The sequence below is a fragment of the Mastomys coucha genome, unplaced genomic scaffold, assembly GCF_008632895.1.
Source record: "Mastomys coucha isolate ucsf_1 unplaced genomic scaffold, UCSF_Mcou_1 pScaffold6, whole genome shotgun sequence".
NCBI classification, from domain to species: Eukaryota; Metazoa; Chordata; class Mammalia; order Rodentia; family Muridae; genus Mastomys; species Mastomys coucha.
In genome coordinates this window covers 69,867,533-69,883,197 of record NW_022196912.1, presented here as the reverse complement: position 1 = coordinate 69,883,197, position 15,665 = coordinate 69,867,533, and the positions used below count along the sequence as shown (strand labels likewise).

The following is a 15,665-nucleotide window of genomic DNA, read 5'->3' as shown; positions in this document are numbered from 1 at the left end:
AACCCTGCCTCGAAAAACAAACAAACAAACCAAAAACCAATATTCATCAGTATTTTCCAAGCACTCACAGGTGATTCTACAGGGCAGCAGAGGTCTAGAACATAACTATGCTCTACATTGCTTTTCACGTGAGAGGCCCTCAGTCTGATGTGAGAACAGCGGCTCTAGAGCTCTGAGGCGTGTCTAGAGATGTGGCTGAGAGATAAGTCCTGATCTATAGGCAGAGGACAAGAGAGATCCTGGACCTTCCACCGGCTTTTCAAACCTTAAGGCCCACCTCCAGTGATACAGTTCCTCCAAAAGGGCCACACCTTCTAATCTTTCTAATCTTTCCAAAGAATTTCACTCCTCGGTGACTAAGCATTCAAATATCTGAGCCTATGGGGCCCATTCTTATTCTAATGACCACAAGAAAACAAACTTTTGCACATGATAATTTTTATTTTCTAAACTTACATAATTCTGAAATAATATCTACCAACAGTCAGTCACAAATCAAATAAACTATACATGTAACCCAGAAAATAAGTGTCCTAAAATTGAGTATGAAAGCAGAAAAATTTATCTTGATAGTATTTAGGTAAAAGAGTAAAATATTAATTTTGATAGCATAATAAAATAAATAGTATTTGTATTTATAATAAAAAGAAAATAAACACTTCAAAATTTTAAGAAAAATTTAAAATCATATTTACTTATTGGAGTGGGGGACACAAAAGAGGAGGTCAAAGGACAATTTATGGGAGTGGGTTCTCTCTTTTATGTGGGTTCTGGAAATGGAACTTAGGTAGTCAGGTTTGGTGACAAGTGTCTTAAGCCACATAACCATTTGCCTGCCTACCTTATTGCTTTTTGATAATTTTTAACAATTTTTAAAATGTAGCAAATAGTAGGTTGAAAACTAGAAGTATTTAGAGAGTTTGATCGTTTCTAGATTACCAGTTATTAACTTTTGGATTGTATGTATTCTGTGCTAATGCAGACCTCAGGCTAGGGGCTTAGCATGCTTAGGCCCCTGGGTTCACCTGCCTCTCTCTTTCCCTCTCCCCCATGCACATACATGTATATCAAGTAAATACACGTAGCTGCCAGTTACAAACAAACAAGTTTCTCTCTCTCTCTCTCTTCCTCACACACACACACACACACACACACACTCACACAGACACACAGACACATACACACACACACACACACTCACACACAGACACACACACGCACACACACACAGACACATACACACACACACACACTCACACACAGACACACACACGCACACACACACACACACACACAGACACACAGACACACAGACACATACACACACATACACACACACACAGACACCACACCTTGTAAATTAAATTTTCTTCTTGCCCCTCATTTAGGTGACTGTTGTAGGTGCTATTAACAACTACTTCCTAGAGAATTCTTACTTATTATTCTGTATATTATTTGGAGGCCAATTTTTAAAACACCAAATCTTTAAGTGTGTACTTTTCTGAAAAGCATACAGGCTTAAGTATATACCTGCAACTGGGAGACTTCTAAGCTTCTGTGACTATGCTCATGTAGAAATGTGTATGCATACATACTATTCATTGTTTTTAAGTGTCATAGAATAGACTTTCGCCAAACTTTGTTTTGCCAGTTCTATAATCAGCTAAAAGTAGTTTGAGAAGTTCATAACTGGTAAATAATTCTTAAACATCCCCCCAAGTACAAATAGTTATAAAAGATCCCAGTTTTTAAAATCATTTCACAGTATTAGTAATTAGAAAAAAAGTAACATTTTACTGGATGACTATTCTTCAGGAATACTTTTAGACTCATTCTTACGTGTTAATTTGCAAATAAGCAAATAGAGTGATGGCAAAAAATATTAAAAGTTGATGAACATTCAGAATGATTTCTAATTTAGAATATCCTTTTCAATTCAAAAGTCCCGAGTCTTATAAGAATTATTTTTTTTCATTTATGAAAATTATTGATATGGGAAAATTGTTTTATGAGATAATTTAACATCGTTATGATTCTAATTGAACTAAACATTGACCTTAAGTTATAGATATGTTACTTATATTTTTTTAAAAATTCTGTGTCTAGTTTTAAATATGTGGGGGAAATCATATAAGTGTGATGACATTTCAAACTTTTGTCTTTTCCTGAGCTATCAAACTCTTTGAATTGTTTTAAGTATTAAGAAGGACTGGTGTCAAGAAAGGCACTTTCTTTCAAGATGGATGTTTACGCATGCAAAATACTTTGAGGGTTTTTAGCAATTTCGTTTCTTATTCTTCCCTTCAAAACGCAGTTTAAATCGGCGCCGGAATCCCCTTTTCGGTTCAATAATTGAGCGCTGGTGCCCCACTGGAAAAGACGAAGGCTTTACTTTGTCGGCCATGTATCTAAGGAACACTAGCGCTTTCCCTAGATCTTCTGGCCGATAATCTCAAACATGGAGGATGCTTCTGATTCTTCACGAGGGGTTGCTCCATTAATTAATAATGTAGCTCTCCCAGGCTCTTCGCCCTCTCTTCCTGTATCAGTGACAGGCTGTAAAAAGTCATCCAGTAGCCAATAAAAAGGTAGCAGCGAGAAGCGAAAAGCTCCTCCCCACGGCTCTTCCTCCTTCAGAGCCGAAAGTAGCTCAGAAACTTCCCGGGAGCGCGGAGAGGCGGGGAAGTGAGTGCCTCCCGGCGGGACGCGGGATCCCCACGCGCGGAGCCTGGCAGCGGCGTCAGGGGCAGCGCTAGCGGGAGCCGCGGCGACCCAGAGAGACCCCGGGGCGGGGCGGGCCGGACCCTCGCGGCGTTCCTCGTGGGAAGGTGCGGCGGCCGGCAAGTGCTCGCAGGTGAGGGGCTCGCCGGCCGGCGTCCCGAGAGGAACCGGGAACAAAGCGCGGCGGCGGCGCCCGAGGGTCCGCGGCCGCCCAGCTCCGGGATGCGTCGAGCACGTTGCGAGTCCCGGGGACCGGCGGCCCGGAGCGGCGCTGGCTGGGGCTGGGAGGTGGGGGGTGGTTAGGGAGCCGCCGCCGCCGCACCGCCCGCCGCCGGGCGTCCGCCCCATTGTGAGGCGCCCGCGGGGCGCGCCGGGGCCGCGGCCGCCCGTCAGACCAGGCACCCAGGGCGGCGGGGGAGGACCGGACTCGTCTGTCACACAAAAGGCAGGCGAGCCGCCTCGGCGCTCCCGGACCTTACCGGCTTTTCCTTTCCCTCCAATTTGCTAGGGACGCGGGCGGACGCGCGCAGCCGGGAGATGCCGCTGCTTCACCGAAAGCCGTTCGTGAGGCAGAAGCCGCCGGGGGACCTGCGGCCGGACGAGGAAGTTTTCTACTGTAAAGTCACCAACGAGATCTTCCGCCACTACGAGTAAGGCCGGCCGCACACCGGGGACAGCCGCCCCCGCGCCCTTTTGTGTCTTGTCTGTCTCCTCAACCCCCCACCCCACACCACCACCCCCGGGACTCGTGACGGGTGGCCCGGGCCGCCCATCCCCCGCGCGCGCCGTGACCGCGTGGGGCGGCTGACCCGGCGGGGCCCGCGGAGGCCGGGCGACCGCTCGGAGCCGCCGCGCTCGCCCGGGCGGGCGGAAACTCCCCGACTCGCCCCTCCCCGCCGCGGCCGCACGCGCTCGCCCTGCCCGCCGCCGGTTCCGGGATCCCCCGGCCGGGGTCAGCCGCGCGCCGCCCGCGGTCCCGCAGCCCAGAAAGGGATTCTCTGACCCCGAGGGCAGGAAGCCGCTGGTCTCGGACTGGGTTTTGGCGGTCGCGCGTGGCTTCTGACGTTTGGCGGCGGCGGCGGTGGCCGCGGCGGTGGCGGTGGTGGTGGTGGTGGTGGGTGGCTGCTGGGGCTGAGGTGGGGACAGGGGCGGGAGCGGAGGCTCGCTCCGTGGAGGGGCGAGGTGTGTTGGGGGGGGGGGTTTACTTCACCCGGCCAGGAGGACGGGGCCGGGGGCGTTGGGGCACGGGTGTCCCGAGCGGCGGCCTCGCGTCCCGCGCCGCCTAGGCCTGGGAGTGTGCGACGGGAGCCACGCTCTGTCACCGCCTCTTCTTGGTGACTAACTCTGGTCCCCCGGGGAACTCGGCGTCTCCGCCCCCGGGAGACCGGCGAGGAAGAAGTCGGGCCGAGCGTGGGGAAAGGAGCGAGAGATAGCTGGGTCCCGGACGCCCCTAGTTTTTTCCTTTCAAGTAACCAAGAGCTGGGCAGTGGGAGTTTGGGCGGGGGGGGGGCAGTTAGACAAGTTCAACTCCAGCTTCAGTTTGTCGCCTACCCCACCCCCCCACACACACACACTCCCTCCTCTGTCTCTATCGCCTGTGGGCCGCCTGACATGTGCCACTGCTTTTGTTTTGATAAGAACCCGAAGAAGCTGCTGCAGAGGTAGCTTCAACTCACAATTTTTTAGTTCATGGCATGGTGTATCTAAGAGTTCCCTTGGCTGGGTGACACTAAGCAGTGGGGTATATTTCAACGACTCGTGTTTAAACGGGGACTCTTAAATGAGAACCCGAATTGATCAGCACACACACACACACACACACACACACACACACACACACCCCTCCCCTCTTTTCGGTTCTTTATCCTCCACGAAGACTCTCTTTGTGGCTTAGAAACCGTATGTTAATAGCAACCAAATAGGTTGTGTGTAGGAGGATTTCTGAGTGTGGGGGCCTGGAGAAAGGCTTGATCCAGGGAGATCTTTAGGCAAACTCTACAGCTGGCTGAAGAGAAAGGAGCAGTGAGATTAGCAAAGTCAGTTCGGAGTAAGACCCCCCAACCCCCACCCCGCACCCCATCTCCAGCTCCCTAGAAGGGGTTCCAGGTAAACATGTTGTATCTAGAGAAGTAGATAGTATTTTTCATCAAGCAGTACCTTTAAGCAGGCGTGCACATCTCACTGGGCTCCTGTTCGGACTTGTTTTATTACCCTGGGTGTACTCTTGTAACTTCTTAGGCGGATTTGAGTTGGGTAACTGTACGAGGATGATATCTTCATCTAATGTTTAAGCTAATATCCTTAGGAACAATTCTGATTATTTTCTAATTTAAGAGTACCAAGAAAATAGTTAACAGGCTTACAATCCAAAACTCTTCCTTGGCTTTATAGAAGCAATCTTTTGAAAAGGCTCTCCTAGCATGGTACTCAGGAGGCTGAAGCAGAGGGTCTGCAGGTTCAAGGCCAGCCCAGGGGCCACAGTGAGTTTTGGGTCAGTCTCACTGGGTTACAAAGTGAAGACCCCAGGTTAATACACAAACAGTGCCTCCAATCCAGACTTCAAAAAGAGGCTGCCATCACTGTAGAGGGCAAGGTAGACTTGACTTTTATCCCCTGTGAATAAAGAATTCTTGGTGTACTTTGATTCCTGGGATGCATTATTCTAATCATGGAGAAGTTGAAGATGCTGAAATAAAGATGTTTTGCATCCCAACACAAAAAGTGAGGAATTCTATGTTTTGTAGTCTTATAGGATATTAAAACATTTAAAGATGGCTTAAAACAGCCGGGCAGTGGTGGCCCACACCTTTAATCCCAGCACTTGGGAGGCAGAGGCAGGTAGATTTCTGAGTTCGAGGCCAGCCTGGTCTACAGAGTGAGTTTTAGGACAGCCAGGGCTATACAGAGAAACCCTGTCTCGAAAAAAAAAAGTGGCTTAAAACAAAACAAAAAATCTCTGTATTTTCTCCCTATTGCTAAAGTATTTGAGGTTTTAGAAGTTATAAACAGTTTAAGAGAGATAATTAATTTGGTGACATATTTGATCATTTGCCTTAAACAAAATTGCATTATGTCTTTAGATATTTAATCCTTATGTTTTTTGGACTGGCTATAAAATACAAGACTGCCATTTAGCTGTGTTACTTTACTTTGAATTCTCTTTCCATTCTCTTAATTGGTAAAAAGCTATCTTTCCAAAACTGCATTTAGGATGGATGAGATCTACAGAAACAAGAGGAAAGCTATTTTACCTTACATCTTAAGTTGGTTTGTGTTACTTTGAAGATTACCTTCTACTTTAAAAATCTTGTATTTGTCTGAGTATTTATCTATACTCACCCAGTTACTTAAGCTTTCTGTTTATTTCTTGAGTGTAAATTTCTGCTGTAACTCTCAGCTTCCAGCCTTGCTCACTTCCCAAGAAGCCTCTAACCTACTGGTTAGTTTGTCAGAAACTTTTTTAAGTGTTCTGTCTCTGTCTTTGAGGCCTGCCTCCTCTTGCCACACTGTGGTCCTGACCTCCTTCTGAAGAGTGTACTTGATTCCTATTACAGCTCATTTTCTCTAAGACCCTGTGTTCTTTAAGAGAGAGAGAGACTGTGACCAGGATGGATTGTCAGTGATTATACAGTATTAAGTTCCTCTGTTTAAAAGGTTTGGACTGCATGTTTCTGGACTAATTGCTAACCTGTTTGACCTGCTTTCTGAAAGCCTACTACAAATAACACATTAAAGTATAGGTAGATATACATATTAAAGAGCATAATTTAGTTTTAAGGCAGGTAAATATTTATACTATAATTTTGACTGACCCAAAATTTTTATTTTTGGTTGTAATTTTTTTTTTAAAAGAGACAGTTGGCTCTTAATACTAAAACTTATATATCTTAAATATAATTTCTTAATTTTTTATTATCCAATGATTTAATGTCTTTGACTTCTTTTTTCTATTTGGAATTGGAATTCCACATCTTTGACTTCATGTAAAGTTTAATACTGTCCTCCACCTCATACTAGCAGGAAATCCAGCTTGTTTCAACCCAGAACAAGGGAAGTTCACAGTGAAAAGTTCCAGAGGAAAAGATTTGACTAGCTTATAGTAGATTGTGTTTCGTTGTCTGTAGTTCTTGTGAACCGAGCCCTTTTCACAAATGAGGAAGGGTTCCAGGATCTTGATTAAGCTCCAGGATTGCAGCTGTAATCACGTATTTAGCACTTGATGGCTCTAGAGTTGTAATAAATATTTCTAAGGCCTTCCACGTCATATGCTTCTTGCTGTTTACTATCACATGTTGCTTCTATGAAGAATTCTTTCTGTTGCCAACGTTTGTAGAAATAATGCACAAAGAAACTAGAATTGCAAGCTACTCAAGTTAGCTTCCTAGGTTTTTGTAGATAGCAACTGCTCTCTTGTCGGCTCACACTGACCTTACTACACCCTCAGTGATTAGTCTCTAGGTAGTAAGTGGAGAAATCAGAATGCCATTTGCTTATGAATGACAAGGTCTTGCTGTGGAGCCCAAGCTGGCCAGGAACTTGAGACCCTCTTGCACTTGAGTGCTGAGATTACAGGCATGTGCCACCACACCTGGTGCCATCAATTTGTTGTGGGGTAAAATGCTTTTCAGACCAGCCAGTTTCCACATTGATGACAGGATATACAAAATCTAGTTGTAGTCAAAAGCATATGTGATGATCATGCATTCTTCAAGGGAATATGGATAATCTTTCAAACTAGTGTCTTCAAATTAGGTGTATTTAGCTCCTTTACGGGAAATAGTTGGCCACATGTCCCTGACTGATGAGCCCACAGTCTTTTTTTCTATTTTTTTTTTCCCTACTGTAGAGACAGGGTTTCTCTGTATAGCCCTGGCTGTCCTGGAACTCACTCTGTAGACCAGGCTGGCCTCAAACTCAGAAATCCGCCTGCCTCTGCCTCTCAAGTGCTGGGATTAAAGGTCAGAGATTCTTAAATGCAGTTTTTCAACTTTCTTTCTTTACTCTTTCTTCTCTCTCTCTCCTCCCCTCCCTTTCCCTTCCCTTCCCCTCCCCTCCCTTCCCCTTTCCTGCCCCCCCACCTCTGTCTCTTTCTCTCTCTGTCTCTCTGTCTCTGTCTCTGTCTCTGTCTCTCTCTCTCTCTCTCTCTCTCTCTCTCTCTCTCTCTCTCTTTCTCTCTCCAGGGTTTCTTTGAGCCAGACTGGTCTTGAACAGAGAGATCTTCCTGCCTCCACAAGCCCAATTTTCACCTTCATCTTTCTTACATTTATCAGGCTATACTGTTTTTTTGTTAACACAAGCTTTCTTCAGTCAAATATGTGTATTAGTAGTTGTAATGTAATAGTCTACCCCAAAGTTAATAGATTGAAATAATAGCCCATTCTGTCTGTCTCACTGTTGTATGGTTTCTCAGTTATGTTTTGCTGGCATCCTTTGGACTCATCCCCTTAACTATGTCCATCCAATTGGAGGCCAGGCTGATCTTGAGTAAAGTAAGAAATGAACTCTGGTACATGTCTGGGACTTTGAAGGATGGCTTCTCTCATCTTAAGAGGGTATTCTGAGGTGCTTCAGGACAAGAGAGAGCTATGAGGTCTCAGTGTCATCTTTGTTATATTAGTGAAAACAGTCAGTAGCCACTCTAGATTCAAGGGATGATGAACTTAGACTCCATGTCTAAGAAAGTCATTGTTGGCTGGAGAGAATATTAGCAGTTAAGAGCAATGGCTACTTTCTAGAAGACCTGGGTTCAATTCCCAGTGCTTACATTGGGGTTCACAACTATCTGTAACTTTAGTTCCAGGCAATCCAATACCCTCTTCTGGCCTCCATGGGTACCAGGCACATACTTGGCAGTGCAAATCAGAGGCCCCGAGTTTGCTTAGATCCAGGAACCCACAGAGGAAGGAAACAACTGACCTCCACACATGCTCCACATGGCCCTCGTGTGCTTACACTCCCAACACACATAATACACACTCTACACACTTTTAAAAATCCCTCCTAAAGATCTGTGGACTTGCTTTGTTCCTTGCCCTTGTCCTGTCTATAGTGACTTAAGCTCTGTGTCTTTTAAAACTTTCTGTTGCTCTTGTGCTTGCCCTCAAGGGGTTGCTGGGAAGGAATTCCTCAGATACTTAATGAATTCCTACTCTTCTTCCCAGTGCTCAGCTTTCTCTTGTGTTCCTCTGACATTGTTTCTTTACTGTCCTGGTGACCCTCTTTGGACAGTGGCTTTCAACCTGTGGGTCACGACCCCTTTGGGAATGACTCTTTCACAAGGGTAGTGAAGACCATTAGAAAACACAGATGTTTACATTAGGATTCATAACAGTAGCAAAATTACAGTTATGAGGTAGCAAGGAAAATAACTTTATGGTTGGGGTCACCACAGCATGAGGAACTGTATTAAAGGGTCACAGCATTAGGAAGGTTGAGAACCTCTGCCTTAGGATCTTCTTTGCACATATCCAGAACAATTAAAATAATTCAATTAAAAAATGAATGTACATATCCTATAGGCATTTGTTTAGAATTATCTCATTTAGTTTCTTTTACATAAACTGTTTATGAAACATAGCCCCGTTTTATAGAAGGGGGAACCAGGTTCAGAGAGATTATGTAACTTACCCAAAGAAAAGTGATAAAGCTAGGTTTAGACATTTTCTCTCTTCCTGTTTCTAAATGCACATAAGAAATGAATGTGGGGAGCCAGGCATGATGGCACATGCCTTTAGTTAGACTAAAGCACTGGGAAGCAGAGGTGGTGGTTCTCAGAGTTCAAGGCTAGCCTGGTCTACAAACCGAGTCGAGCTGTTACACAGAGAATTTCTACCTTGAAAAGCGGGGGTGGGGGGGGAATGTGGTCCATCCATTGAGAAAACATGTGTTTACTCTTAACATTTTTCTTTGGAGAGACTTTGAAAATGCTGAGATAATTTATCTCCTTAGTGAGAAATGTCTGCAACAGAATGGTATAAGTCCCATCTATCCTATGAGGCCATCATGATGGGAACATGGCAGAGGAACCTGATAACTGTTTGCTGGGGACCGGGGTATCCCTCAAATAGGAGAGTGGATCCTGAAGGACGAGGCTTGTAGGACATGTGGTGGGGCAGAAAAAGATTCTAGGTAGGGGATATAAAGAACCCTTATACAGCAAGAGAAAGTATATTAAAAACAATACTTTTTATGAAGTATGCATTTGAGTCTTACTTAAAATTGTCTTCTTTACACCCATTATTTTAAAGTAAGGGCTTCCACACCCAGCACCAGGGTTTGTTTTACCTTTGTCAATTTCTCTTAAGATTTTCAAACTCATTATTGCCATGTCTCAGCTTTGTACCACCTGCAGGTTTTAGGCATGTTATCTCTGCCAAAGGCAGCACTAAACAAAATGCAAAATAAAATTTCATTACAGTGGCTTTTAAAAACTGGACCCTGTGTTTGTTTGTTTAAAAACTTCCTGGTTGTTTATACATAAGTATGAAAATATATTTTTCATCTTGCTGGTATCTTCATAATAGAAGACATGTTAATCCTGTCATGCCCATGGTCTAATCTGCATTTATGCCCCTCCCAGGGAAGAAAATTATTAGTAATTTTCCAGCCTTCCAGTAGTGTCCACCTTTAAAATTTACAAGCTCTACTTCTAATCCCCATTGCACATCACAGACTATTTTAAGTTAGGAATTCTAAGTTTTAGCATGTCTAATCTTTTCGGGGTGGGGGCAGGGCTTTAGATCTTTGCTATTGGATTGTTCTGAAGTTCACCACAATTTACATCTGGCTGTAAAGTTTCAGCTCTAAGTAAAGAACTCTCTGTGTTCATCTGAATTGTGTGATGTTCCTTAATTCTTAAATCCACTGGGCTTTTGGTTTTCCTGATCCCTGACAAGTTAATATCCTGTTACACTTTGTTTCTTAGCTTGTTTACTAGAATTAGTAGACTCGAATATGTTTTTAGGAAAGAGTGCTTGTACTCAGACTCTTACGAAGAAACAGTAGTAAAGAGGAAAGACCATCATATATTTTGTGTTTGTAGGAACAGATAACGAATATTTTAGTCTGTTCTGGTCACATTGTCTCCCACACTCTGTACAAATGAATTGAGAAAGCAGAGAATACATAGAAGTGAAGATGAAATTGTGTGCCAATAAAATTAAATACAAGAGAAGGCTGGATTTGGCTTCTAGATAGTAATATATCTCTATCCTAAAGAGGCTTTCTAAAGAGTATAGTCATAAATCAGATATAATTTGTTAGCTTAAGTAATTTATATTAAATAGTTCTTCTCATTTTGCATTTTCTTTTTGTTTACAATAGCAAAATGTACTTGTAATGTAGATGTTGAAGTGACAGTGTGACCTGCTCCCTTGGATCTTGCATTAAGGATAATCTCGAATGTGTGCACTGAAGGTCAAGTGTAAGCAGAATGGCATAGTGGGCAGAGATGAAGATGTGCAACAGGCAGGCTCTGTGCTGCTAGGGTGATGATCTTTCCCTCCTTTGTGATAACAGCCACAGTGGTAGAGTACACCTTGCCTCCTACCTCCTGAGGGTTGGATCTTTGTGCACAAGGCTATCAGTGTAACAAAACCAAAGGAAATATAAGAACATTAAGGTTTTGCAGAAGATAAAGGGAACCTCATGGGAGGAGCAGGCAGCTGCATCATTGGGTTCCCATCCTGTTTTGTTTCATTTTGTATTTTGCATGTATCTACCTACCTACTTACCTGTTTATTCTTTGTGTGCATGCACATGAGTTTAGATACCACTGAATGAATGTATCAGTCACAAGACAGCTTGTGAGAGTTGATTCTCTCTCTGCACCCTGTAGGTTTGGGTGATGGAGCTCAGGTTGTCAAGCTGGGTGACCCATCCTGTTGGCCCTTACCCTCTTTTTTCTACCTAGTGACTGCTAATACACTTGTACCATTGCTTACTTTGATAATTTTAGGCAATGTTAATGTCTATCGGAACCTGTTTTATACTCTGCAGCAGTTTCAGATGCATGTGGCCCACCAAATACCCTAAGCACTTGGCTGATACAGCTAAACCTATGCTGTCTGATACAGAAGCTATTACCTGGCCATATGCACCATTAACCACTTAAAATGGTTTGGTGTGGATAGTAGGATTTAATATACAAAAATATAAATATTTTGATGTTATTTATATCCCATTTTATTCAGTATACCTGAGAATCACTGTTAGCTACATCTTTTCCTATCTTAGTTAATAAAGTATTATAACAAATTTTCTTGTATTAGAAATAGATTCCACTCCTCCATCCCTACCCCGGCATTCTTTAACTTTATGCTTTCTTTTTTGCTGTTTGTTTTTGTTTTTGTTTTTTTTTTTTTTTCTTTTTTTTCTCATCCTCTTGCTCTAGCCCCACTTGCTCCAGGCCATAGTTTTTGTTTTGTTTTGTTTTGTTTGTTTTTGTTTCTTACTACCTTATTACAGAGGGTTGATATCCACCATGTGGTTGCTGGGATTTGAACTCATGACCTCTGGAAGAGCAGTCAGTGCTCTTAACTGCTGAGCCATCTCACCAGCCCCCTGGTTTTGGTTTTTGATCCAGGGTTTCTCTGCTTAGCCTTGGCTGTCCTAGAACTTGCTCTGCTTGCTTCAAACGCAAGTGCCTCTGCCTTCCAAGTACTGGGTTTAAAGGTGTGTACCACTCACTACCAGGCTAACTTTCTTCTTTCTTTAAGACTTAACCCTTGATATCACTTGAAAAAAAAATGTTCTAGAATTTCCTGATCCATTTTGCCTTTCTCTGAATTGTCTTGTTAGCATACCTGTTGTCTCTTAACAACAACAACAACAAAAAAATTTATTGCTGCACCAAAACATAATTCAGAAAGGGGCCTTCAAATAGAATCAGGGTCATCTAAGTTGGCATATGTAAAATTTTTTATTTTTAATTGTGTGTATATGCACATGAGTGGGTGTATGCACGTGAGTGCAGGTATCTGAGGAGTTCAGAGGCATCGGATTCTGGGAGCTGAAGTTACAGATCATTTTGAGCTGCTAGCATAGGTGCTAGGATTTAAATGCAGGTCCACTGCAAAAACAGTAAGTGCTCTTAACCAAGTCAGCTTTCTAACCTTGTGTGTGGTGGTGGTCATCTTCTCATTCTCCTTCTTCTCCTTCATCATCATCATCATCATCATTATATTACTATCATCATCATCTTTGTCATAGTCATCATATTACTATTATCATTATCATCATCATTATCATCATCACCCCCTCATCGTATTGTGATTGGTTTCTCTTGATTTTCATAGATTTTTAAAAATTTTTGTTGCTATCTTGATATACATACAAATAAGACAGTCCTAACAGACATGCCCCAAATGATCTTTGAATATCTGAGTGTTTCTACAGACAATATGTAAAACGGGTTGACTAGCCAAGATTACTGGAGAATAATGGGAGAAGAGGTCAGGAAGGTGAAACTTAGAGAAGGATTGCTCATGCATTCATGTAGTTATTGAAAAGTAGACCAGAGGAGGACAAAGTTTAACTCGCCCTCCCAGCTGGCTACCTGTTATTAACTTTTTGCATGTGTCTAATAGTTTATATTTAGAAGAGCCTCCTGGTAAAATAATGCATGAGTACATGATTAAATAAAAATTCAAATAATATGGAAATGTTTAGAATCTTGCACACACAACATTTTTCCTTTCTTCTCAGTCTCTTGCTTTCTCTATAAGAACATCTGTTTATAGTATGTCTATAAAGACACATTTTTGTGGTTAATGTATGTGTGGGGGCTTTTTTTTTATATTCAGTGTATTTTCTACCCAATCTCTCTTTGAAGTTTTCTACTTTATGTTTCTTGCACTTTAAAAGAAACTAGGTAGATTTTCAGAAAATAAAGGTTCATATTAGGAAACTACTGTAGTTCAAAATGGCACTGCATGTTGAATGGTAGTTTTATCCCCATCCCTAGCTGTAACCCTGGGCCTTTTGTTTCTAAGATAGGATCTCGGGTAGCTCAGGCTAGCTTTGCTTCTGCCTCTCTGCCTCCCAGGTGCTACTTGTACTGGCATATGCCAGCACTCCTGGCACCTTGGTTTATTTTGAGACAGAGCCTTCCTGTAGTTTAGGCTGACTGGAACTCACTTTGGAGGCCTTGAAATTGCTGAGCTCTCCTACTCCAGCCTGCTGAGTCTGGGTTGATTACAAAGGAGCGAGCCACATATGTCCAGCTTATTATCCTAATTTTGTTTAATATTTCAAAAATCTCTGCTTTTTCAAGTTCTCTCTCCTCATGTACTGTATTAGTCAGGGTTCTCTAGCGTCACAGAACTTATGGAATGTCTCTATATCTATTAAGGGAATTTATTTAATGACTTACAGTCTACAATCCAGTTAACCCAACAGTTAATGGGCAGCTGTGAATGGGAAGTCCAAGAATCTAGTAGTTGCTCTGCTCAGTCCCATGAGGCTAGTTGTTTCAGCTGATCTTCTGTATAAGCTGGAATCCTGAAGAAGTAGGTTCCAACAGATGTGCTGGCAAATAAGTGCAGCAGGCGAAGATGAGGGAGGCTTCCCTCTTCCATTGTCCTTAGTAGGCCTCCAGCAGAAAATGTGGCCCAGATTAAAGGTGTGTACTACCTTGCCTGGGCTCAAGCTTTTCATGGCCACTATATCCCATGATCTGGATCAAAATCATGTGTCATGATATTGGTCATGATCCATGTCATGATCCAGGTCAGAAGTCTGTGTCTTCCAGCCTCATGATCTGGATCCCAGGTGTGCCCTCCATTTCTGGACTGTAGTTAGTTCATCCAGATGTAGTCAAGCTGACAAGCAGGAGTAGCCACCACACTCTCACTCCACCCCCCCATCCCCACCCCCGCCTCCTCCCTTCTATATTGTTGCTTCTTTCCCTTTTCTGTTTTGTTTTTTTATGAAGGTAAAGTCAATGCTTACTGTAAAGAGAACAAAGGAAGGCTCAGACCTGAAACAAGGTTGTTTGCCCCTGTAGTAAGAATTCCGTACTGTTTACTGACCAACTTTGTCGTCACAGAAAATATTTAGTTCTCTCTTATTGTTAGGTGCCCAGGTTTATTGGTTTTTCCACTATTAAGGTCATGGTTAATTTGACATTAGTGTTATGCTTTTCAACAAAAAAGCTTATAAATAAAAGGAAAAGAAAAGTTGAATCTGCATTGAGTTTGGTTCCAAATTTCAGAGCTGGCACAGCTTGTCCAACTGTGCTGATAACACATATGAGTTGCATTGTAACCATATACCGTAAAGACTTTTTCTTAATTTTGTTTTAAAGAGTAAGTTGATGAGGTGGCATAGGGGGAAAGATCATAAAGGTATTGATTTTAATGTAAAGTTTATGCAATGATAGGTAATGGGATTTTGTTTTTGTTTCCTCATCAGTGACTTTTTTGAACGAACCATTCTGTGCAACAGCCTTGTGTGGAGCTGTGCTGTGACGGGTAGACCTGGACTGACATATCAGGAAGCACTTGAGTCAGAGAGAAAAGCAAGACAGAATCTCCAGAGTTTCCCAGAGCCACTAATTATTCCAGTTTTATACTTGACCAATCTTACCCATCGTTCACGCTTACATGAAATTTGTGATGATATCTTTGCATATGTCAAGGACCGATATTTTGTTGAAGAAACTGTGGAAGTCATTAGGAACAATGGTACAAGGTAAAGTACTTTTCATTTTTCCTCTTGATAAGCATAAATTGCTCTGAAGTCAAAATAAAGCCAGGTGTGCCTATAACATCAGCATTTGGGAAGCTAAGGCAGGAGGATTGTGAGTTGTAGGTTAGCCTGGATCACATAGCAAGACTGTCTAAATGTAGAAAAGGAGATGGGATGAAATCTTTCCTTTTTGCTTTCTCCTAGGTACCCCATTTGTCCACATATTGTCCTGTGGGGTCTACTATATATATATATAT

General features: G+C 42.9%; 1 protein-coding gene across 1 annotated transcript in view; it reads left to right on the top strand.

The window, feature by feature from the left end:
* Nucleotides 1-3,229: 3,229 nt before the first annotated feature.
* Nucleotides 3,230-15,665, top strand: part of Baz1a (bromodomain adjacent to zinc finger domain 1A) — an 88,735-nt gene continuing 76,299 nt past the window's right edge. Inside the window, exons 1-2 of the mRNA XM_031357717.1 lie at nt 3,230-3,371; nt 15,133-15,411. Of these exons, the coding sequence (XP_031213577.1) occupies nt 3,259-3,371; nt 15,133-15,411 (392 nt within the window). The 5' untranslated portion in view covers nt 3,230-3,258. The remainder of the gene's footprint in view (nt 3,372-15,132; nt 15,412-15,665) is intronic.